This window comes from Scyliorhinus torazame, chromosome 4 (genome assembly GCF_047496885.1).
Source record: "Scyliorhinus torazame isolate Kashiwa2021f chromosome 4, sScyTor2.1, whole genome shotgun sequence".
Lineage (NCBI taxonomy): Eukaryota > Metazoa > Chordata > Chondrichthyes > Carcharhiniformes > Scyliorhinidae > Scyliorhinus > Scyliorhinus torazame.
Window position 1 is genome coordinate 332,408,461 of NC_092710.1, and position 25,961 is coordinate 332,434,421.

Genomic DNA, 25,961 nt, shown 5'->3' on the forward strand with positions numbered 1-25,961 from the left:
GGAGATTTTCACAGTAACTTCATTGCAGTGTTAATGTAAGCCTACTTGTGACAATAATAATGATTATTATTATGTCAAATCAGATACAGAAGAAATGAAGTTCACTGACTCTAATTTCCAACTCCTTCTCTGTCCTTATGCTGCTAGTTTCGCTATCTTTCATGCTGATGGGTTAGTTTTATTTTTAAAGTGCATCTTCATACACACTTGCCTTTTTTGGGAAATAGTGGGGAGGTGTTGGAAAAAATTCCCGGGTTGATAAACAGCCTGTTGAACCACGTCATAAGCACTGCTTCCATGAGCACCAAGCCCTGCTGTGGGACTTGAACCTGTAGCTTCTGATTCAAAGGTGGGGATGCTATGACCCCACCACAAGGCCTCCTTATGCGTTAAGTGAATGTGCGATTGCTTGTCCAGTTCACTTCAATCCCAGATGACTGACTTTGTTTCACTATGATATTTTCAGCAACTTGTTATTACTAAATATTAAGAAACCTAAAAGTTGACAACTAGATTCACTCCTGCAACAAAATCTGGCCTCTCCAAAACTGAAAATTCTATCTACAAGAGTCAAAATGGAAGAAAAAATAGAAACTTCTCAAAAGAACATCTGCCTTTTGAAAAGAGGAAAATAATCCAACTGAAGCCTTATATTTGACATTGTCATTCTGATTTTAATTTCATACTTGTGTAGCTGTTAAGGATGGCAGTTGAATTCAAATAGTGCAAACCTACCTGACAAATAGAATGAGCTTAGAATATAAATGTGTTCATTCATTGATGCCAAAAGCTATTAGGGTTCATAAATCTCAAATTTAACATTTGAATTGTACCGAACATATCACTGAATTATTTTTTGTGAACTTTATCCATTTTCCTGGCTTTGAAATTGTAGAAGTGTGTTTTGGAGCAGATAACGTTTTGAACAAGTTATTTAAAAATCAGGCCTGTACTACTGGGATATAGAGCCCTGGGATATATAATCCATGGATGGTGTACACTGAGGTATATAATGGACCATTTATGGTCAGCATTTGTTTTTATATTTTTTCCTGTTTCTCCTCTCCTGTCTCCTCCTGAAGGCTTTAAGGTACATTACAGTTCCAGAGTTTCTGGTCACTTTTCAGTACAAGACCCAAATGAACCTTTATGATTCGGGTTTACTCTTGACTTTCTGCTAGAGGAAGATTAAGTCTGATTTTTGGCTAGCCAACTGTAAGAGACACACAGTACAGGATTTCTATGTTCAAATATCCAACCCGAAGTTATTGGCATCCTTATGATTGATGTTTGCCCGATTTGCAAAGTGCATGTGGTCTCTGTTGGGGCAGATTTTATTTGTCCAAGCTGGGGGCAGGTTGGCTATCAGAATTTTATTGTGTGGGTGGGAGTCGGAGAGGTGTTGGGGGGTGTCAGAACGGTGGGGGTGGTAGGGTCATACTTCAAACTGCTTGCAGAACTACTGCCTTTTTTTTTAAAATGTTTTTATTGAGCTTTTAATATTTTGAATCAAGAATTTGCAAACCAAAACCAAACTAGCACATATATCAACAAAATAAAAACTTCCAACAGACAACTGTACCAATAACCCCCCCCCCTTAATGAGAATACTTGGCTTGCAAATTTTACATAGCCAGATATGGCCAAGACATGTATTTGCAATAGTTTATGTACATTGTGGTTCAGATGTTCATTTGCCAGCAAACCGGTCATCTGCATGTGCTCGTGCAGCTGTGGTTTTGTGTGCGCGTGGCGCTGTGGTTTTGTTTGTACGTGTGTGTGGGGCACTGTGGATTAGTGTGTGCGTGTGGCACTGTGGATTAGTGTGTGTGCGTGGCACTGTGGATTAGTGTGTGTGCATGGCCTGTGGATTAGTGTGTGTGCATGGCACTGTGGATTAGTGTGTGCGTGGCGCCGTGGATTACTGTCTGCGTGGCGCTGCGGATTAGTGTGTGTGCATGGCCTGTGGATTAGTGTGTGTGCGTGGCGCTGTGGATTAGTGTGTGTGCGTGGTGCTGTGGATTACTGTATGCGTGGCGCTGTGGATTACTGTGCGTGTGGCGCTGTGGATTACTGTGTGCGTGTGGCGCTGTGGATTAGTGTGTGGCGCTGTGGATTACTGTGCGTGTGGCGCTGTGGATTACTGTGCGTGTGGCGCTGTGGATTAGTGTGTGGCGCTGTGGATTACTTTGTGCGTGTGGCGCTGTGGATTACTGTGCGTGTGGCGCTGTGGATTACTGTGCGTGTGGCGCTGTGGATTACTGTGTGCATGTGGCGCTGTGGATTGCTGTGCGTGTGGCGCTGTGGATTACTGTGTGTGCGTGGTGCTGTGGATTACTGTGGGCGTGGTGCTGTTGATTACTGTGCGTGTGGCGCTGTGGATTACTGTGCGTGTGGCGCTGTGGATTACTGTGCGCGTGGCGCTGTGGATTACCGTGTGCGCGTGGCGCTGTGGATTACTGTGCGTGTGGCGCTGTGGATTACTGTGCGTGTAGCGCTGTGGATTACTGTGCGTGTGGCGCTGTGGATTACTGTGCGTGTGGCGCTGTGGATTACTGTGCGCATGTGGCGCTGTGGATTGCTGTGCGTGTGGCGCTGTGGATTACTGTGCGTGTGGCGCTGTGGATTACTGTGCGTGTGGCGCTGTGGATTACTGTGCGTGTGGCGCTGTGGATTACTGTGCGTGTGGCGCTGTGGATTACTGTGCGTGTGGCGCTGTGGATTACTGTGTGCGTGTGGCGCTGTGGATTACTGTGCGCGTGGCGCTGTGGGTTACTGTGCGTGTGGCGCTGTGGATTACTGTGCGTGTGGCGCTGTGGATTACTGTGCGTATGGTGCTGTGGATTAGTGTGTGCCTGTGGCACTGTGGATTACTGTGTGTGGCGCTGTGGATTACTGTGTGCGTGTGGGTAACTGTGTGCGTGTGGCGCTGTGGTTTACCGTGTGCGCGTGGCGCTGTGGATTACTGTGCGTGTGGCGCTGTGGATTACTGTGCGTGTGGCGCTGTGGATTACTGTGCGTGTGGCGCTGTGGATTACAGTGTGTGTGGCGCTGTGGATTACAGTGCGTGTGGCGCTGTGGATTACTGTGTGCGTGTGGCGCTGTGGATTACTGTGCGCGTGTGGCGCTGTGGATTACTGTGCGATTGTGGCGCTGTGGATTACTGTGTGCGTATGGCACTGTGGATTACTGTGTGCGTGTGGCGCTGTGGATTACTGTGCGTGGCGCTGTGGATTACTGAGCGTGTGGCGCTGTGGATTACTGTGTGCGCGTGGCGCTGTGGATTACTGTGTGCGCGTGGCGCTGTGGATTACTGTGTGCGCGTGGCGCTGTGGATTACTGTGTGCGCGTGGCGCTGTGGATTACTGTGCGTGGCGCTGTGGATTACTGAGCGTGTGGCGCTGTGGATTACTGTGTGCGCGTGGCGCTGTGGATTACTGTGTGCGCGTGGCGCTGTGGATTACTGTGTGCGCGTGGCGCTGTGGATTACTGCGTGTGGCGCTGTGGATTACTGTGCGTGTGGCGCTGTGGATTACTGTGCGTGTGGCGCTGTGTATTACTGTGCGTATGGCACTGTGGATTACTGTGTGCCTGTGGCGCTGTGGATTACTGTGCGTGTGGCGCTGTGGATTACTGTGTGCCTGTGGCGCTGTGGATTACTGTGCGTGTGGCGCTGTGGATTACTGTGCGTGTGGCGCTGTGGATTACTGTGTGCGTGTGGCGCTGTGGATTACTGTGCGTGTGAGTGCGCGCATGTGCGTGGCACTGGATTAGTGTGTGTGCACGCATGTGCATGGCACTGGATTAGTGTGTGTGCGTGTGGTGTGTGCATGTGGCGGTGGGGGTGGATGGGTTTGTCTGTGGGTGTGTGTGTGTCACTGTGGATTACTCTGTGTGGGTGGGTGTATGTGTACTGTATGTATGTCAGTTCATTCCCCCTCGGGAACTGGAACTTTTCTTTCAGTTCCCCCAGAGTCGAGACTCTACTGTCCATGTACATGTCCCTAACCATCAGTGTCCCCTTGTCCTGCCTCCACCTTTTGAAGGAGGTGTCCATTGTTGTGGGAGTGAACCTGTGATTATTGCAGTTGGGGGCCAAGGTGGACATTTTGGTTAGTCCTCTTCATTTGATTCCACGTCGGAGCATGGCTACTATCACTGCACTTTTTGTGTATCTGCCGGGGGTGGGTTGGAGGAAGAGGAAGGAAGGAGAAAGGGGATTGTGGTTGTGGCTAACACTCAGTGACATCCCAGCACAGGTACCCTCCTCCATCTTCAACCACTCAATTTCCGGTTCCTTCACCCATCCCTTTTACTTTGTGGTGGCTGCCCGAGGTTGGGGTTCCGCAGGGATCAGTGCTGGGACCTTTGCTGTTCGTAGTATATATAAATGATTTGGAGGAAAATGTAACTGGTCTGATTAGTAAGTTTGCAGACAACACAAAGGTTGGTGGAATTGCGGATAGCGATGAGGACTGTCCGAGGATACTGTCGCAGGATTTAGATCATTTGGAGACTTGGGCGGAGAGATGGCAGATTGAGTTTAATTCGGACAAATGTGAGATGATGCATTTTGGAAGGTCTAATTCAGGTAGGGAATATACAGTGAATGTTAGAACCCTCAAGAGTATTGAAAGTCAGAGATCTAGGTGTACAGGTCCACAGATCACTGAAAGGGGCAACACAGGTGGAGAAGATAGTCAAGAAGGCATACGGCATGCTTGCCTTCTTTGGCCGGGGCATTGAGTATAAAAATTGGCAAGTCATGTTGCAGCTGTATAGAACCTTAGTTAGGCCACATTTGGAGTATTGTGTTCAATTCTGGTCGCCACACTACCAGAAAGATGTGGAAGCTTTAGAGAGGGTGCAGAAGAGATTTACCAGGATGTTGCCTGGTATGGAGGGCATTAGCTATGAGGAGAGGTTGAATAAACTTGGTTTGTTCTCACTGGAACGAAGAAGGTTGAGGGGCGACCTGATAGAGGTCTACAAAATTGTGAGGGGCATAAAGAGTGGATAGTCAGAGACTTTTTCCCAGGGTAGAGGAGTCAATTACTAGGGGGCATAGGTTTAAGGTGCGAGTGACAGGGTTTGGAGGAGATGTGCGAGGCAAGTTTTTTTACACAGAGGGTAGTTGGTGCCTGGAACTCGCTGCCGGAGGAGATGGTGGAAGCAGGGGGCATCTTGACAAATACATGAATAGGATGGGAATAGAGGGATACGGAACCAGGAAGTGTAGAAGATTTTAGTTTAGACGGGCAGCATGGTCGGTGCAGGCTTGGAGGGCCGAAGGGCCTGTTCCTGTGCTGTACTGTACTTTTCTTTGTTTTGTTCTATTTAGCCTACTTTGCAGGACCACCTTCTTAATCATTGGGCTCCCCCTCCACCCCCAAACAAACGCCATGATTAGTATAAAAGCAAATTACTATGGATACCGGAATCTGAAACAAAAACAGAAAATACTGGACAATCTCAGCAGGTCTAACAGCATCTGTGGAGAGAGAAGGGAGCTAACGTTTTGAGTCTGGGCTTTGACGGGAGGCATCCAGGCTCTCAACATTCGCTCTCTTTTCTCTCCACAGATGCTGTCAGACCTGCCATGTCCTTTTACCTTTCTCCACCAGACTTGTCAGGTTCCACTTGTGGATCCATGTCCAACCATGGGCTATTTGGAACCCCAGGTAACGGAATTTGGTCTGGTTTCAGCTTGAACTGCAATACTCCCATCTCTGCACTGCTGGCTTTCTAAGCATTGTAGCAAAGTAAAATGCACTCCACCTTCACACACTTCTCTCAGCTCAGAACACCCTCTCATTTGTACTCATCAGGAACTGTGGGAATAATTCCAGGCTTTAGTGATGTGGACAACAAGATCAGCAAGGCTGGCTACCTAATCATTGGACTACTGTTGTTCTGGGTTTTTTTCACGAATATTTTGTTTATTAAACGGTCAACACAAAACCTCAGGAAATAATGACCTTTAGGAGAATTGATGCAAATTCAGAAAGATGGTGACATTGATACCAACTTTGGACTTGAACACAATAAGCATTAACAATACACAGCAGGCTTGCTTTTTAAAAATATATATTTTATTAAAGTTTTTCGATCAAACAAAAAACAAAAATTTCCCATTTTACAACTTTGTAATAATATATACATTGATCGTTTTTGAAATAAATAATATGCTAACGGCAACTGCCAACAACAAAATAAGAAACAACAGAAATAGTAACTAAAATAGTAACTTCGTAAAATCTAATATAAATAACTAATATATAAACACACACATTAAATAAAAAACCCTGAGGACCCAAATGAGTCCCCCCCCCCCGGGTTGTTGCTGCTACCTTTCCTATTTTCCCTTATCGCTCTGCGAGATAGTCGAGGAACGGTTGCCACCGCCTGGTGAACCCTTGAGCCGAACCTCTTAGTGCGTACTTCATCCGCTCCAATTTTATGAACCCTGCCATGTCGTTTATCCAGGCCTCCACGCCCGGGGGCTTAGCTTCTTTCCACATAAGTAGAATCCTTCGCCGGGCTACTAGGGACGCAAAGGCCAAAACATCGGCCTCTCTCGCCTCCTGCACTCCCGACTCATCTGCAACCCCGAATATAGCCAACCCCCAGCCTGGTTCGACCTGGACCCCCACCACCTTTGAAATCACTTTTGCCACACCCACCCAGAACCCATGCAATACCGGACATGACCAAAACATGTGGGTGTGGTTCACCGGGCTTCCCGCGCATCTCCCGCACCTATCCTCCACTCCAAAAAATCTACTCAGCCTTGCTCCAGTCATATGCGCCCTGTGTAGAACCTTGAATTGTATCAGGCTGAGCCTGGCACACTAGGACGAAGAGTTTACCCTACTTAGGGCATCTGCCCACAGCCCCTCCTCAATCTCTTCCCCAGCTCCTCCTCCCATTTTCCCTTCAGCTCCTCTACCATCGTCTCCCCCTCGTCTCTCATTTCCCTATATATATTTGACACCCTGCCATCACCCACCCATGCCCCCGAAATCACTCTGTCCTGGATCTCTTGCGCTGGGAGCTGTGGAAATTCCCTCGCCTGTTGCCTCACAAATGCCCTCACTTGCATGTAGCGAAATGCATTCCCAGGTGGCAACCCATATTTTTCTGTCAGTGCTCCCAGACTCGCGAACGTCCCGTCTAAGAACAAATCCTTCAATTTCGCAATTCCTGCTTGCTGCCAAGATTTAAATCCCCCACCTATCCTTCCCGGGACGAACCTATGGTTGTTCCTTATCGGGGACCACACTGAGGCACCCGTCACTCCCTTCTGTCGTCTCCACTGCCCCCAAACTTTCAGTTGCCACCACCACTGGGTTTGTGGTGTACTTTTTCGGGGAGAACGGTAACGGCGCCGTCGCCAGTGCTTTTAGGCTAGTTCCCCTACAGGACGCCATCTCCAGTCTTTTCCACGCCGCTCCTTCCCCTTCCCTCATCCACTTACATATCATTGACACGTTGGCGGCCCAATAATAATCACTTAGACTCGGCAGTGCCAGTCCCCCTCTGTCCCTACTGCGCTGCAGGAACCCCCTCTTTACTCTTGGGGTCTTTCCAGCCCACACAAAGATCATAATACTCTTGTCCACCTTCTTAAAAAAGGCCTTTGTAATCAGTACAGGGAGGCACTGGAACACAAAAAGAAACCTCGGAAGGACCACCATTTTAACCGCCTGCACCTTGCCCGCCAATGACAGGGGCGCCATGTCCCACCTCCTAAAGTCATCTTCCATCTGCTCTACCAGTCGTGCCAGGTTAAGCTTATGCAAGGTTCCCCAGTTCCTGGCCACCTGGATCCCTAAATACCGGAAATCCCTTGTTACCCTCCTCAACGGTAAATCATCTATTCCCCTGCCCTGTTCCCCGGGGTGCATCACAAACAGTTCACTCTTCCCCATATTCAATTTATATCCTGAAAATTCTCCAAACTCCCTGAGTGTCTGCATTATCTCAGGCATCCCCTCCACTGGGTCCACGACATACAACAACAAATCATCCGCGTATAATGACACCCGATGCTCTTCTCCTCCTCTAAGTACCCCCCTCCACTTCCTAGAGCCCCTCAGCGCTATGGCCAGTGGCTCAATTGCCAACGCAAACAGTAACGGGGACCGTGGACATCCCTGTCTTGTACCCCTATATAGTCGGAAGTAGTCAGATCGTTGCCTATTTGTAATCACACTTCCCACCGGGGCCCTGTACAGGAGCTGAACCAATCTAATGTCAAAGTGAAGAGATTCAATGAAGCGCGGGTAAATGGCGGGAGTAACGATGACTCTCTTGGACGGGTCTCCCAGGCAAGTCAAATCTGGATAGTTACATTGTGGTGTTTTAACGCGATTTTATCACCACATTGAATGCCGTGCCTCCTTGTCGGCCCCGCTGGTAAACTCAGTAGTTAATATCGAACTGCTGAGGGACTAAACGTCGAAAAATCGTGAGACGGCCGTGATCTGCGTAGATTGGATATCAATTGATATCCCCCTGAGAAAAAAGATATATTATGGAAAATCTATCTTTGATAGACCAGACCAGTTGGGATGCGTCCCGGAGAAAACACCTCCCAGCAGATGCGGCAGTGCCCTGCGCCAAATACCGATGCCCCATTTGTTCACAGCCTATTAAGCTGACGACATCGTCTGCCTCAACTCAAACTGTAGAAGAGGCAGCGAGACCTATTAGACAAATACTCCTTCCCTACTGGGACCGCGATCCGGGTGCCAGACCAAAAAGAACAGCATCCCTAGTAGTCGATGATACCAATACTGTTGTAGAAGTAACCTTGCGGATGTCGCACCCGACGGAACAATTGGCCACTCTGACAACTCAGATTTTCTCCAAAAAAGAGCATATAAGGGGAAATCTCGTAACCAGATCGGAATACAACCTGGGCATTGTAACAACAATCGATGAAACAGCCGATTCGACCACCTATATTGAAGAGGTCGTGATAGCATGTAACAATCCATTATCCCATGCACGCTCTGTAACGCCCTCCTCTCCAACATAGGACTGTTCCACAGTCATATGGCAAAAGACCACCAGGTGAAAAACACCCGGACCGAGTGCTCGAAATGCGGCAAAACAAGCGAATATCACTCCATCGCCTGCCACTTTGTGAAATGCAGAGGAATGAGACAACCGGTTTCTACAGGTGCCTTTGGTTACAGCTTATGCGAGAAGAGGTTCTCCACCCAAAGTGGGCTCGGGCAACACGAAAGATATGAGCATCCTGCTCTCCGGAAGGAGCAAAGGCTCGGCCCATCTAAAGCCACTTCCAAGCCAGGGAGGAGAGACTACAAGTGGTCCGAGGAGGAGGTTGCACGCCTGAGAGACCTTGTAAAGAAATGAAATGAAAATGAAATGAAAATCGCTTATTGTCACAAGTAGGCTTCAAATGAAGTTACTGTGAAAAGCCCCTAGTCGCCATATTCCGGCGCCTGTTCGGGGAGGCTGGTACGGGAATTGAACCCGCGCTGCTGGCCTGCCTTGATCTGCTTTAAAAGCCAACTATTTGGCCCTGTGCTAAACCAGCCCTTTATTGATTCCAGGGATGTCGGTATATCAATAAGGAGATTGCTGCCGTCCTAAAAACCAAGTCTGCTCCCCAAGTGTCGGACAAACGCAGAATATTGCAGAAGATCCCGCCGGAGGCCCAAGTAACATCTGCGGGCAATCTCTCGGAAGATTTACCAGAACCCGATCCTGAGAGGGAGGCGAGCAACCCTACTATGCCAATTCCACGTCCAGAGAGAAGGCAACGACCTCTGACCGCTGTCCCACGTCATCGGGACTTCAATGAACAGCTCTCTAAAGCAGAGCAGTTACTGGACGAGAGAAAGGACCCTGACACCAACAACGGCGTGTGCAGAAGATTTGCTGCCCAAAAATCCGTCTTTAGGGCAATGCAGTTGCTTTATAAGAACAACCGGCGCCAGCTGGCAAGACAAATTATGGGTGCCCCATCATCAACATCAAAAAAGGAATTTGAACAGAGTTTTTGAGACAAACTGTTAAAATCAAACAATATGGCGAATTTGAGCGAGTTCGCCACATACAATGGCAGCTATGACGTGGGCGAGCTGATGCAACCAATAGTGGAGGAAGAGGTTACAAAGGCGATTAAGGGCATAAATGAGAAGAGCGCGCCCCGCCCTGATGGAATTAATCTGGACGATGTCCAGAGAATTCATGAGGAGGAAGACTCCAGACTACCCCGGCTCTGCTCCCTATGGTTGAAATCTACGACAATACCCGATGCATTCAAAAAGAGCCGAACGGTCCTGATCCCGAAGTGCGAGGATCAGGAACGCCTTAAGGATATTGATAACTGGAGACTCATTACCATCGGCCCTTTGCTTCGCTTATTTATGAAAATCATGGCGAAATGCCTCAGTGAGGCTGTTTGGATAAACCCATGACAGAAAGGCTTCCTGGCAGCAACCCCAGGCTGCAACGAAAACATCGCAGTCCTGGAAAATATCATCAAGGGTGCTAAGAAAAGCCAGCAGGGCCTCGCAGTTGTCATCATCGACTTGGCAAAGGCGTTCAACTCGTTTGGGCACCAACACATTATAAAAGCATTGCAACGAATGCGACTTCCCAAAGAATTCAAAAAAATTGTTACCGATTTATACACCAATAACACCACCATCATTGAGAGCAACAAAACCAAGACAGGAGAAATTAAAATCGAGAGAGGCGTCAAACAAGGTGACCCGCTCTCACCCATACTTTTCAACATAGCCTTGGACCCGTTGATCTGTTCCTTGGAGAAAACCAACTCGGGGGTCGCCATGCAGATTGGCGGCAGGAAAATCAACTGCTCGCCGTTGGTTTTTGCAGATGATATTGTCCTCCTGAGTGATTCGCACGCAGGGCTGAAGACTAATCTCAAGCTACTCCAGTCCTTTTGTACATACACGGGGTTGAGTGTCAACACCTCCAAAACGAAGGGATTTTACTTAACAAGTAAGTCAAAGACCTTTCTCTACAATCACTACGAAAACTGGAAACTTGGGAAGGACAGACTCGCCTACATTCCCCCCCCCCCCCCCCCCCCCCCCCCCCCCCCCTTCCCCCAGGGGATACTGAAAAGTACCTGGGTGCCTGTATAGATCCATGGGCAGGCGTTACGGAAGGTGAGTGGCCTGAAAAAAATCAAAGCCTGGATTACTTCATTACAGGCCGCTGCTCTCTGACCCGCACAAAAAATTGAGATCCTCCGGACGCATATCATTCCCAGGACTTATTTTCATTTAATTCTTGCCAAGGTGTCGCAGAACACACTCCGCAACCTGGACTTTATGATCCGGAAATCTAAGCAGGAAATCCTGCACCTCCCACCGCACATAACCAACGGACTCCTATATTCAAACAGGGGTTGGGTATACCAAAATTGGAAGTTCAGATTCCAGCCGCGATTATTCGCAAACGCGTCGGACTTGAGATGTCCACCGACAAAGTTATCAGGGCATCTTTCCAGTTCCGGGCTCAAAACAACGCCGAAACCATTGAGCGACTAGGTACACTCCCAGGTCCTGAAGGAAATTGACGACTTCCTTCCAAACATATTGGACAGCCAGGATGGTGAAGACCCTGAGAATCTAGTCATGGCGCATTACCCTTTGATAGAGACCAAGTCCGGCCCAACGATAAGCCGACGAATTGATATGCGGCCTGGAGGGAGTGGGAGTTCAAAAAATGGAGAACTCTGATCAGCCAGGGTTCTGGCATAGCATACTATTGTGACGATAAAATCTCCAGCACTTGGATAAAATCATTTTTTCACATCAAGTCTCATCGTCTTATTAATAACCTTTTGCTAACCTTTACCCAACATGGACAACCCTGTCAAGGGGGTGGCCAAACGCAATAAAAACTTGAAGGTGCGATGTGTCGAAAGAAACACTCGCACGTATTTCTGGATGGTGTCCATTTGTGGAGATGGCCAGAATCAAAAGGCACAACAAGATTCTGGACCGTCTACGCATGCACATATCCAAATACGGTTAGACTTCCTACCTAGAACCGTGGGTTTTGGCCCAGGGGCTCCTTATGGAAGCCCGATATCATCTTCAAAAAAGAACAGAAGGCAGCGGTAGTGGATGTCACAATCTGCTATGAGGACAACAACATGTCTTTAGAGAAGGCCTGGCAAGTTAAAATGCTCAAATATCGACATGTGGTATTGGAAATTAAGAACTTGACTGGTGGTTCGGTTGTGAAGCATTTCGGCTTCGTGATGGGCACTCTAGGCAAGTGGCTCAACCTTAACTCCCTCCTCAATTTCCTGAATATAGGCCCAAGGACTTTCAAGATTGACGATCTCCCATACGTTAGACATTATGCATATGTTTAGCGATAGGTAATCGTATGTAACATATCAACATCACCATGTGTCTCCGGAAGAATTTGAGGAAGCCCAATTGAGGTCAACCCCACCCGGAGACACCACGACTCTTTACTCTTCCCATGTAACATCTGTGTGCCGCTTGTTGTGGCTAGCTGGAGATAACCACCACATTGACGAGTGACGTCTATAATACTCAGGCCAAGTTAAAAAGGTGATTTGAAATAAACCTGTTGGACTTTAACCTGGTGTTGTAAGACTTCTTACTCTGATCATGTGTGACAAGTCTCTGTCCTTCCTCTGCAGTCCATGATTCAGCTAATTCAGTTTCACACTTTTATGTCCGTAAGAAATACCAAGTCTAGCAACCACGGGTTATTTGACAGCTCGCTGTTCACCTCATTCTTGATTGAAGAAAGGTGACAATCTCTGGAAGACTTTGCCTTGACTTAACCACATCTGCATGAAGGATTAGCTCACCATAGGTGGCATCAAACTCATCAAGTAACAATTTGAAAAAGCCACGTTGCAGGGTTCTGGCACAAATTGAGTTGATGATCTTAACAACTGTCATTACATGAGAAAATCAATAATCTTGCTCACTAGCTCTTGTTGGTGGATACCAATTTCTGCAAAGTGCAAAAAAACATGCATTGACACCCAGCATTGACGGTGCACCATTGAACCAGTTTCTTGGTCGGAATTTTTTGAATTCATTGTAGACAACCTAGCCTCTTGTCCTCTGTGAATGGCAGAAGGTTGAGAAAGTTCTCCTTTGTTGTTTGAGTCTTTGGTTGCCATCAGCTGGATGCCATCAGCTGGGCCATATCTGTCATGTGTATTGATTCATCAAACTGCAGTAAAAAACATTCACAGCCTGATGAGTCTTGGTGTATTTGCTGAGGTAATACCTCGGACAACGAATCCACCCTTCTGGCTACTGTTAAAGTGCCAAGTGGCATGCTCTTGATGGCTGTCATAATTTCATCTTTGTTTTTAATGTCTTTGAACAAAATGCCAACAACAGCTATCATAGCCTCCTTGATAACTTTGTCATTGGTGAATGGTCTCTGTTTCGCCATGCGAAAAGTTGCCTCTTTGCTAGCCTCGTCTTTAACCACAAGTTTTGCAAAGAATGACTTTTAATCGGAGACCATAGCCTTAAACAACATGCTCTTCCAGCTGATTCCGTGCTCCACTCGAATGCCATTATATTACCTTGTGTCTGACCATGGTTACTCGGAGCTTTACAAGCTTCCTGCCAAGTGTAAAGGCACAACAAAACTAGTTTTGAGGTTAGACAGTGCCTTATAACCATATGGAAATATAAATGTAGAAAATGCTACATTTTTGTAGAGCGGGACCGAGACCTGTGGAGCAGAATTTTGTCTCGTCCTGTAGTAAATTGAAGGGGCAAATTAAAAATAGCGTTGCAACATAATGCAGTTGAAAGCTTGGCGTCACAACAAAGTGTTGGAGAGGCTGATGAATCATGGAGTCAAAATGGCACAGAAGGAGGCCATTCAGCCCATTGGGTCCTTTCAATCTCCCCATGGAGCAATTTGCAGTCCCATTTCCCTGCTTTATCTGCATGTTTATTTCCCTCAACTGACTGATCAATTTCCATTTAAAATCATTGATCATCTCTGCTTCCACAACCCTCAGGCCGAATGTTCCAGGTCATTATTGCTTGTTATGTCTAAAGATCCAGCTATACTAGAAAAAGATAAGGAAATGCTAAAGAGTCTGGCATATTTCTTTCTTTTTAGTGATCACCTTCCCCTGCCTCCCCTTTCTCTTGGCACCATCATGGGTTTTCTTCCTGCAGCCTGTTGGTAGATCCACTCGAATGACAACAAGAAGACCGTTTCCCAATCACTGACTTGATCAATATCAGTCACCACACTATGGAAGATGGTCCAGCCTATCACCATTACTACCATTGAACTAGGAGAATGTTTTCAAGTTGTGAATCTAATTTCTGACCCATTGCCAGAGACTGATCTTCCAGGCAAGTTGCACACCTGGAGCATGGTCAACCCCACCATTGGTAGGACAAACAAAAGTTAGGCTGTAACACGACAGTTTATTTGTTTATTGTCACGTGTACCGTGGTACAGTGAAAAGTATTTTTCTGCGAGCAGCTCAACAGATCATTAAGTACATGAAAAGAAAAGGAAATAAAAGAAGATACATAATAGGGCAACACAAGGTACACAATGTAACTACATAACACCGGCATGGGGTGAAGCATACAGGGGTGTAGTGTTAATGAGGTCAGTCCATAAGAGGATCATTTAGGAGTCTGGGAGCAGCGGGGAATAAGCTGTTTTTGAGTCTGTTTGTGCGTGTTCTCAAACTTCTGTATCTCCTGCCCGATGGAAGAAGTTGGAAGAGTGAGTAAGCCGGGTGGGAGGGGTCTTTGATTATTTACAGTCCCTACTGTACTTTCCCCAGGCAGCAGGAGGTGAAGATGGAGTCAATGAATGGGAGGCAGGTTCATGTGACTGACTTGGCTGTGTTAATGTGGAAATGCCGAATTTCCTTAGTTTTCTGGGGAAGTATAGGCGCTATTGTGCTTTCTTGGTGGTAGCATTGACGTGGGTGGACCAGGACAGATTTTTGGAGGTGTGTATCCCTAGGAATTTGAAACTGCTAACCATCTCTACCTCTGCCCTGTTGATGCTGACAGAGGTGTGTACAGTACTTTGCTTCGAAGTCTTTGTTTGGCTGGCATTGAGGGATAGATTGTTGTCACTGCACCACTCCACTAGGTTCTCTATCTCCCTCCTGTATTCTGACTTTGTCTTTATTCGACATCTGGGCCACTATGGTCGTATCGTCAGCAAACCTATAGATGTAGTTGGAACCAAATTTTGCCACGCAGTCGTGTGTGTACAGGGAGTACAGCAGGGGGTTAAGTACGCAGCCTTGCGGGGCCCCGGTATTGAGGACTATTGTGGAGGAGGTGTTGTTGTTTATTCTTACTGATTGAATGAGCGCAGCAGTGCAAATTCTACTCTTACATTCTCTGTATTCATTTGCCAGGGTTCCCACAGCCCAAGCCACTTGGTGAAACTCATCAACTACTACATTGTATCATATACAGTCAGGGTACAAGGTTTCCTGGCTTGGTGCATAGCACGGTGTTGTAGGAAGGGTACAAATATAACATTTTAAGCCAATATCCCATTAGCATTGGTACCTTCTACTGTCTAGACTAAGCTTGAGAATATCCTCCTTAAACTACTCCACCTCTCTTCCTTCAAGATGTTCCTTAAAATGGTTTAGCTCACTTGGCTCAGCAGCTGGTTTGTGACACAAAGCAAGGCCAGCAGTGTGGGTTCAATTCCTGTACCGGCTGAGGTTATTCATGAAGGCTCCGCCTTCTTAACCGCTCCTTTGCCTGAGGTGTGGTGACCCTCAGGTTAAACCACCACCAGTCAATTTTCCCCCTCAAAGGGGAAAGCAGCCTATGGTCATCTGGGACTATGGCAACTTTACCTTTATTTACCGTACCACGTACACTATAAAATGCATTCCATCAGCATATTGAACAATTGTTGTAAATAACGACAGCAATTCCTAGGACAATTAAGTTGCAGTGACATATGAGAGATCTTGAGGTCGAGGAGGTCACTAAGATGATTGATGCAGGTAGGGCAGTAGATGTTGTCTATATGGACTTCAGTAAGGCCTTTGACAAGGTCCCTCATGGTAGACTAGTACAAAAGGTGAAGTCACATGGGATCGGGGTGAGCTGGCAAGGTGGATACAGAACTGGCTAGGCCATAGAAGGCAGAGAGTAGCGATGGAGGGATGCTTTTCTAATTGGAGGGCTGTGACCAGTGGTGTTCCACAGGGATCAGTGCTGGGACCTTTGCTCTTTGTAGTATATATAAATGATTTGGAGGAAAATGTAACTGGTCTGATTAGTAAGTTTGCAGACGACACAAAGGTTGGTGGAATTGCAGATAGCGATGAGGATACAGCAGGATTTAGATTGTCTGGAGACTTGGGCGGAGAGATGGCAGATGGAGTTTAATCCGGACAAATGTGAGGTAATGCATTTTGGAAGGTCTAATGCAGGTAGGGAATATACAGTGAATGGTAGAACCCTCGAGTATTGAAAGTCAAAGAGATCTAGGAGTACAGGTCCACAGGTCATTGAAAGGGGCAACACAGGTGGAGAAGGTAGTCAAGAAGCATACGGCATGCTTGCCTTCATTGGCCGGGGCATTGAGTATAAGAATTGGCAAGTCATGTTGCAGCTGTATAGAACCTTAGTTAGGCCACACTTGGAGTATAGTGTTCAATTCTGGTCGCCACACTACCAGAAGGATGTGGAGGCTTTAGAGAGGGTGCAGAAGAGATTTACCAGAATGTTGCCTGGTATGGAGGGCATTAGCTATGAGGAGCGGTTGAATAAACTCGGTTTGTTCTCACTGGAACGAAGGAGGTTGAGGGGCGACCTGATAGAGGTATACAAAATTATGAGGGGCATAGACAGAGTGGATAGTCAGAGGCTTTTCCCCAGGGTAGAGGGGTCAATTACTAGGGGGCATAGGTTTAAGGTGAGAGGGGCAAGGTTTAGAGTAGATGTACGAGGCAAGTTTTTTACGCAGAGGGTATTGGGTGCCTGGAACTCGCTACCGGAGGAAGTAGTGGAAGCAGGGACGATAGGGACATTTAAGGGGCATCTTGACAAATATATGAATAGGATGGGAATAGAGGGATACGGACCCAGGAAGTGTAGAAGATTGTAGTTTAGTCGGGCAGCATGGTCGGCACGGGCTTGGAGGGCCGAAGGGCCTGTTCCTGTGCTGTACATTTCTTTGTTCTTTGTTTGTTCGAACTGTGTGACACCTGCTACATACGAGAGAGTTGGCCAGTAGTTACTGTCCAGTGTCTCCGTGTCTTTTCCAAATGTTCAGTGACTAAAACTGTACTTCATGTATGGTCTTGCCAATCTTCAGTCTGGAGAAAATGTGCATTCTGATACTTGATTTTTTTTTTCTCAATGTCAAACCATTTTACAGTTTCAAGTACATAAACAAGTTTGAATACACGTGTGCACACATTTGACAGTGAAAAAAGGAAAGTACTTGAATTACCAAATGGTAACTGTTGTACAGCCTATTAAAAGTATTTACAAATATAAAAATTATGTTACGCTTTAAATCAGCAAGAACACAGTTATACAGACTTGACATTTTGGAGTTTGCACTATAGTTGATAAAGCCAAAATAAATGGCACTAATATTTTAAACAATAACCACCCATATTGTTATTCTAAACAAATGGGTTTCTTAAACTTGGTGAGATTTATCCAAATTGCTGACTTACTTTGAAATATTCAAAGCTCTTTCAACAGTATTTACAATGCAAAATTAAAAAATGAAAGCCAACGAATAATTCATTTTGTTTCAGTATTAATTCCATACTTTTCTTTGAGAATTTTAAGTTGCTCTTCCTTTTTCTTTGTATCCATCTTTTGGAAAGCCCTGTTTGCATTGTAGTATAAAACTACAAGGTATCTGATGCACACATTGAATCCAGATAAGTGGTCACAAGCATTCTTGGCATCAAAAATATCTTCATACACTACATATGCAGTTCCTCTTGTCTCGGGTGTATTTCCTACTCTGATTTGCCTGATTGGTCCATATTTCCCAAATATATCATACATTTCTTCTGCAGTTATTTTGTACGGCAAGTTTCGTATATACAATATGCTATTTACTTCTGGAGGCAAACAAATGTTCGCCCCTTTCGCCGCTTGCATCGCCATCGCGACTCTTCCAGAAACAAGAAGCCGAGAATAGGACCGGAACCAGCCGCCAGCGCACCGGAAATACCCCCTTCTGATACTTGATTAAGGAGGGAACTATTGCGGCATGAATTCCAGAAGCAGCATCAATTGTCTTTTTTATAACTGTCTTTAAATGTGGAATGTAATATAGTTATTGCTAGCACACCTGGTTTATTAAAACATTTTTTCTTTTATTTTAGGCGTTGCTGTTTGTATTCTCCATTTTACGGAAGGTAGCCTGGGATTATGGGCGCCTTGCACTGGTCTCAGATGCTGACAGGTAATGGTTTTGCATGATATTCTTATATTTTAACGGCACGTTTTCAGTTGCTTATAGTTTGCAGTGAAAGGATACTTGTACTTCACCGGTTTTATGTCAACAGCGGAAACACTTATTGTATCTAGAACACCGAATCGAAAGGAGAAGGCCATTTATCCCCTAAAGACTACTCTGCTAATCAATTAGATTACAGCTGACCTGTAACTCAACTCCATTTTACCTGTATTCTTTCCCTACCCCTTATAGTCTTATCTAAGAATCTGGCAGTCCTAGCCTAGAAGATTGCAGCTGACCCAGCATTTCTAGACTTCTACAGAGGTTAACCAGATCATCACTATACTTTGTTTGAAAAACTGCTTCTTCACACTTGAATAGCCTAGCTATTAAGTCCTAAGGTTAAATAGGTTTTACGGTTTTGTGCCCTCGCTGTGGATTACTCACCTGAATAACGTTTGTCTGCATCCAACATGCCAAATGTCAGTATCGTTTTTAAAGAACTTGATTTGCTCTCGGAGTTTTGAAGGTTGAAGGGGTGATCTAATCAAATTCATGTAACTTGTCCTTTAAATCTTTGTAACTTTCTGTTGAATCTGTGGCCTCCAGAGTAAATAGATCCTTCCTCACCTGCAGTGTTCAGAACTGAACACAGTACTTTTGCTGAGTTCTGAGCAAGGCTTTCCAACTATGGCATTGTTTCTTTGCCTTGTATTCCACCCCGCTTGAGATAAAAGCCTAAATTCCAGTAGTATTTTTGGAGAATTGTACAGCATTGAAGGACTTGATCCATTGTTCCAGTGAAGGCCCTTTGAAAGACTTGTATAACTAATTAGTCCCACTCACCTTTTTCCACATAACCCCACAAATTTTTACTTTTCATGTACTTATCCTATTTTCCCTTACTGTGGAATCTAATAATGATCGCTTATTGTCACAATTAGGCTTCAAATGAAGTTACTGTGAAAAGCCCCTAGTCGCCACATTCTGGCGTCTGTTCGGGGAGGCTGGTACAGGAATTGAACCCGCGCTGCTGCCTTGTTCTGCATTACAAGCCAGCTATTTAGCCCAGTGTCATAAATCTGCTTCCTCCACCAGCTTTCAGGCAGTGCTTTCCAGATCATTGCATTTAATAAGAAAATACAAAATCCCTCTTGGTTCTTGCCATTATCTTACATTTGTGTTCTGGGTTTCATTGGAAACAGCTTCCCTCTATCTTATCGAAACCGGTCATCATTTTGAAGGCATATTAAATCGCTCTTAAATTTGCTCTCTTTTTGTACCTCCATACGACCTTTTGCTGATTGTGTACTTGACGCTCAAATTCATCCACAGTGCCTCGTCACAAAAAAATGTGCCAATTTCTGTTATCAGATCCAAAGTCTTGCCCACCCACTCAATCTACCAATGTCCCAATTGTCCTTTCGGGAAGGAAAATCTGTCATCATTACCTGGTCTGGCCGACATGTGATTCCAGACCCAGAGCAATGTGGCTGACTCTTAAATGCCCTCGGGGATGAACAATAAATGCTGGCCCAGCCAGCAACGCCCACATCCCACAAAGGAATAAAGAAAAATTCCACTTCCCATCACACAACTTACTGCACCTCCTAACTTACTGTTCACTGAAAACTTGTACTACTCTTAAGCAAGTCATTGTTTGAACAAAGAACAAAGAAAAGTACAGCACAAGAACAGGCCCTTCGGCCCTCCAAGCCTGCGCCGACCATGCTGCCCGACTAAACTAAAATCTTCTACACTTCCGGGGTCCGTATCCCTCTGTTCCCATCCTATTCATGTATTTGTCAAGATGCCCCTTAAATGTCACTATCGTCCCTGCTTCCACGACCTCCTCCGGCAGCGAGTTTCAGGCACCCACTACCCTCTGTGTAAAAATGAATGATGGAAAGCGGAGACTCCTTATGAAAACATTCTGCTAAACGGAGAAAATTCCCTTTTATAAATACTCTCACTCTGTACCTTCCACCCACCCTCATCGCAATAATTAGTACTTTTTCATTTTTTAAATCTTTTCTGTTTCTGCAGGATTTTCTTTATGCTCTGGTGCTGTGGCTTGAGGAAGGTGGAGAAGTAGGCTGCAAGTGTTGGGCACACTGGATAAGTGGGGCTTGTTCAAGGATCAGCTACTGCGTGTTCTTGATAAGTATGTACCGGTCAGGCAGGGAGGAAGGCGTCGAGCAAGGGAACCGTGGTTTACCAAGGAAGTGGAATCTCTTGTTAAGAGGAAGAAGGAGGCCTATGTGAAGATGAGGTGTGAAGTTTCAGTTGGGGCGATGGATAGTTACAAGGTAGCGAGGAAGGATCTAAAGAGAGAGCTAAGACGAGCAAAGAGGGGACATGAGAAGTATTTGGCAGGAAGGATCAAGGAAAACCCAAAAGCTTTCTATAGGTATGTCAGGAATAAGCGAATGACTAGGGAAAGAGTAGGACCAGTCAAGGACAGGGATGGGAAATTGTGCGTGGAGTCTGAAGAGATAGGCGAGATACTAAATGAATATTTTTCGTCAGTATTCACTCAGGAAAAAGATAATGTTGTGGAGGAGAATGCTGAGCCGCAGGCTAATAGAATAGATGGCATTGAGGTAAGTAGGGAAGAGGTGTTGGCAATTCTGGACAGGCTGAAAATAGATAAGTCCCCGGGACCTGATGGGATTTATCCTAGGATCCTCTGGGAGGCCAGGGAAGAGTTTGCTGGACCTTTGGCTTTGATTTTTATGTCATCATTGGCTACAGGAATAGTGCCAGAGGACTGGAGGACAGCAAATGTGGTCCCTTTGTTCAAAAAGGGGAGCAGAGACAACCCCGGCAACTATAGACCGGTGAGCCTCACGTCTGTAGTGGGTAAAGTCTTGGAGGGGATTATAAGAGACAAGATTTATAATCATCTAGATAGGAATAATATGATCAGGGATAGTCAGCATGGCTTTGTGAAGGGTAGGTCATGCCTCACAAACCTTATTGAGTTCTTTGAGAAGGTGACTGAACAGGTAGATGAGGGTAGAGCAGTTGATGTGGTGTATATGGATTTCAGCAAAGTGTTTGATAAGGTTCCCCACGGTAGGCTATTGCAGAAAATACGGAGGCTGGGGATTGAGGGTGATTTAGAGATGTGGATCAGAAATTGGCTAGCTGAAAGAAGACAGCGGGTGGTGGTTGATGGGAAATGTTCAGAATGGAGTACAGTCACAAGTGGAGTACCACAAGGATCTGTTCTGGGGCCGTTGCTGTTTGTCATTTTTATCAATGACCTAGAGGAAGGCGCAGAAGGGTGGGTGAGTAAATTTGCAGACGGTACTAAAGTCGGTGGTGTTGTCGATAGTGTGGAAGGATGTAGCAGGTTACAGAGGGATATAGATAAGCTGCAGAGCTGGGCTGAGAGGTGGCAAATGGAGTTTAATGTAGAGAAGTGTGAGGTGATTCACTTTGGAAGGAATAACAGGAATGCGGAATATTTGGCTAATGGTAAAGTTCTTGAAAGTGTGGATGAGCAGAGGGATCTAGGTGTCCATGTACATAGATCCCTGAAAGTTGCCACCCAGGTTGATAGGGTTGTGAAGAATGCCTATGGAGTGTTGGCCTTTATTGGTAGAGGGATTGAGTTCCGGAGTCAGGAGGTCATGTTGCAGCTGTACAGAACTCTGGTTCGGCCGCATTTGGAGTATTGCGTACAGTTCTGGTCACCGCATTATAGGAAGGACGTGGAGGCTTTGGAGCGGGTGCAGAGGAGATTTACCAGGATGTTGCCTGGTATGGAGGGAAAATCTTATGAGGAAAGGCTGATGGACTTGAGGTTGTTTTCGTTGGAGAGAAGAAGGTTAAGAGGAGACTTAATAGAGGCATACAAAATGATCAGGGGGTTAGATAGGGTGGACAGTGAGAGCCTTCTCCCGCGGATGGAAATGGCTGGCACGAGGGGACATAACTTTAAACTGAGGGGTAATAGATATAGGTCAGAGGTAGGTTCTTTACGCAAAGAGTAGTGAGGCCGTGGAATGCCCTACCTGCTACAGTAGTGAACTCGCCAACATTGAGGGCATTTAAAAGTTTATTGGATAAACATATGGATGATAATGGCATAGTGTAGGTTAGATGGCTTTTGTTTCGGTGCAACATTGTGGGCCGAAGGGCCTGTACTGCGCTGTATTGTTCTATGTTCTAGTTGTAAGGGTTGAAGTAGGAAATCAATGACTACTCCATGTGAAACTACAAAAAAACTGGTCATCCCTTAACCTGTATAGTTTCAGAGAGCCTGAGATTATTAATAATAATCTTATTGTCGCAAATTTACATTAGGCTTACATTAACACTGCAATGAAGTTACTGTGAAAAGCCCCTAGCCGCCACATTCCGGCGCCTGTTCGGGTACACGGAGAATTCCGAATGTCCAATTCGCCTAACAGCATGTCTTTCGGGATTTGTGGGAGGAAACCGGAGCACCCGTAGGAAACCCACGCAGACACGAGGCGAACATGTCGACTCCACGCAGACAGTGACCCAAGCCGGGAATTGAAACTGGGACCCTGGCGCTGTGAAGCAGCAATGCTAACCACTGTGCTACCATCCTTCCCAAAGTAATGTGCTAATTCTCGACCCATCGATCATTGGGCACGTGGGCAAGATGTCCCACGAGGTAGTGGGATCCGAAGTGCAAGATTTGCTTCCTTCCCTGCTGCTGCTCTGCTCCACCATTAAGATATCATGATTTGAAGTGTGATGCAGCTTGAGGGATAAGTTGCTGCCATTTTCAACAGCTGGTGGCAAACTCCTCACAGTCATTGAAGTCAATTAAGCCGTGCTTCTGGAAGAATTTCTTGGCACCAACAATTTAGAGAGGGTATCCATGACAAAAGGACACCAAAAATTTACGAGGATGGAACTAGAGAGATTGAAGGAGCTTGGATTGTTCTCTTTAGGGTAAATCAGATTGGTATATTTAATAGAACAAATGAGGAGAAATTGTTTCTATCGGCAGAGGGTTTGGTTACTGGAAGAAATAATTTTAAGGTATGGCGGAAGCAGATGCAATAATAACTTTTGAAAGGGATCAAATCTTAGGGGCTGGTTTAGCACAGGGCTAAATTGCTGGCTTTGAAAGCAGACCAAGGCAGGCTAGCAGCGCGATTCAATTCCTGTACCAGCCTCCCCAGAAAGGCGCCGGAATGTGGCGACTAGGGACTTTTCACAGTAACTTCATTTGAAGCCTACTTGTGACAATAAGCGATTTTCATTTCATTTCATTACTTGAAATGGAAATAATTGTTGAGATAAAGGAAAAGAGTAGGACCAATTGGGATCGTCTCTCAAAGAGCTGCAACAGGCATGATGATGGAATGATCTCCATCCATGCTTTATGATTCAATGCAAAAGGCCATTTTGTACTATCAAGACTAAATCTGCTCCGTGTTAGATAACACTTCTGAACTATCTGGAAATGAATGGACTATTTGTATACAGTATAAAGGTGGGTTTCTTGTTTATAACGAGGCTATAGTGAACTCACCAACATAGTCTCTGCTGCAATAGAGCCAGGAATAACTCTGATCTCTGTTCGAATATTTTGGAGATTTATGGCACCTTGGCTGTCAGGGGTTTAAGGGGTTCCTTACTGAAGTGATTTAGGAGTGGTATGGAAAACAACATGAAGAGAACATTTCTTTCAGTCTTATTTGACGGTCATTTTGATCAAGGCCTGCTGTGGTTTGGGAATTGGAACTAGCTTTGCAGCACACAAGGAGGCCATTTAACCGACCATGTTTGTTGGAGTAATCCCATGTACTAGATTATATATCCCTGTAAAGTGTGTGGATTGCATGTCATTTCTAAGTGCCTATATAATGTCTAATTATTGTTATAAGCTAGTTTGTTTGAAGGCTGGTTAATGTCAGCTGTTGTTTAAATTGCACTGCATCCTTTTCCAGTATAAAACATACTGCAAACTGCACTGTAACTTTCAGTTCCACACATTGTTTACATATATAAAGTGCATCCTTAAAGTATGGGGCCCACGTACGCCAGACAAAATAATGCAAAGTTAGTGGCAGTGGCTAGCACTGCTGCCTCTGCGACAGGGACCCAGGTTCAATTCCAGCCTTGGATGACTATGTGGAGTTTACACTTTCATCCTGTGTCTGCATAGGTTTCCTCTGGCTGTTCCGGTTTCCTCCCACAGTCCAAAGATGAGCAGGTTAGATGGGGTTATGGGAGGGGGCGTGTGTAGAGTATTTTTCAGACGGTTGGTACAGATGGCCACTTTATGCACTACAGGAATTCTTTCTAAGTGGAGAAGGAAGAGCAGTTTTTGCTCCCCAATACATTTGTATAATAAGGTTTGTTTAATGTTCATGTTTTGGCTGCATGAATTTCAAATTGCTGAAAACCCCCAATGTGCGTTTCATATAAATCATGAGTACAAGGGATCCATGATTGACTAAACTTTCCCTCTAACTAGTGTATTAAAGCTTTGTTCTCTTCCTGTCTACAGCCACAAGCCCATCCTGCCATTAAGCAAGGCCATGGCTGACCTATCTCAAGTCCATTTACCAACCTTGTCCCGTCCTCCGTTTCTGTTTGGCAAAGAGACTGTCAATCTCGGTTTTGAAATTTTCAGTTGACCCCCAGTCTCAACAATGTTTTACAGGAAAGAGGTCCAGATTTCTCCTACCCTTTTGTGTGAAGAAGTTCTTCATGTCATCACCCATGAACAGCCTAGTTCCAGTTATGTCATGCTGTCATATCTGGACACCCTCCACCAGAGGGAATAGTTTCTATTAATTGACCCAATCACTTCCTTTAATCATCTTAAAACAGCTCTGGCCTTTAATTTTTTTTTTGTACTTCTAAATTTACGCAATTGAAATGCATGGTAAACAAAGTCTGTTTTCTTTTTGTTGTCACTGCATTATTTACCTTGTCTTTTTTTCTCCCGTGATTGATAATTATTTGCAAGCATTTGCTAACTTGAGTGAAAGTATATCTTATGTGGATATATTTTTGAAGTACTTATTTATTTGCACATTTCCCTGCTCCAAACTCCAATTACGAAAAAGCAACAAACTAATTACCTACCAGCCATCCCGAAACAGCCCAAACCAGAAATATAATTGTTCCAACATTAAACTGACCACAACATCTGCCTGTCCAGTTGGGCAGTGAAGTTCTGGAAGAACATCTATTGATCCCTTTATTCCCCCAATCAGAAAGTAGCCTTCCAAGTTTGCTTCCACAAGAGACGACGTGTCAAAATATTTATTTATTTATTAAACGCATTTTATTCAAACTTGTATCAAAGTAGTTTACAGCAAATAAACCCCCCGGGAACCAACCCCCCCCCCCCCCCCCCCCCCACACACACACACACACACCCCGCGACGAACAGCTCCTCAAACACGGTCACAAACATCCCCCATCTTTTCTCGAACTCCCCTGCTAAGCCCTTTGACTCATACTTTATCTTCTCTAACCGCAGGAAG

General features: G+C 45.5%; 1 protein-coding gene and 1 pseudogene across 3 annotated transcripts in view; one reads left to right on the plus strand and one right to left on the minus strand.

Annotated features, from left to right (window-relative positions):
• Window positions 1-25,961, plus strand: part of LOC140411143 (CSC1-like protein 2) — a 326,932-nt gene that overhangs the window by 141,146 nt on the left and 159,825 nt on the right. For all 3 annotated transcript variants that reach the window (XM_072500210.1, XM_072500212.1, XM_072500211.1), the window contains exon 3: window positions 18,398-18,477. In XM_072500210.1, the coding sequence (XP_072356311.1) occupies window positions 18,398-18,477 (80 nt within the window). The remainder of the gene's footprint in view (window positions 1-18,397; window positions 18,478-25,961) is intronic.
• On the minus strand, window positions 17,560-18,227 carry LOC140411145 (splicing factor 3B subunit 6 pseudogene; annotated as a pseudogene).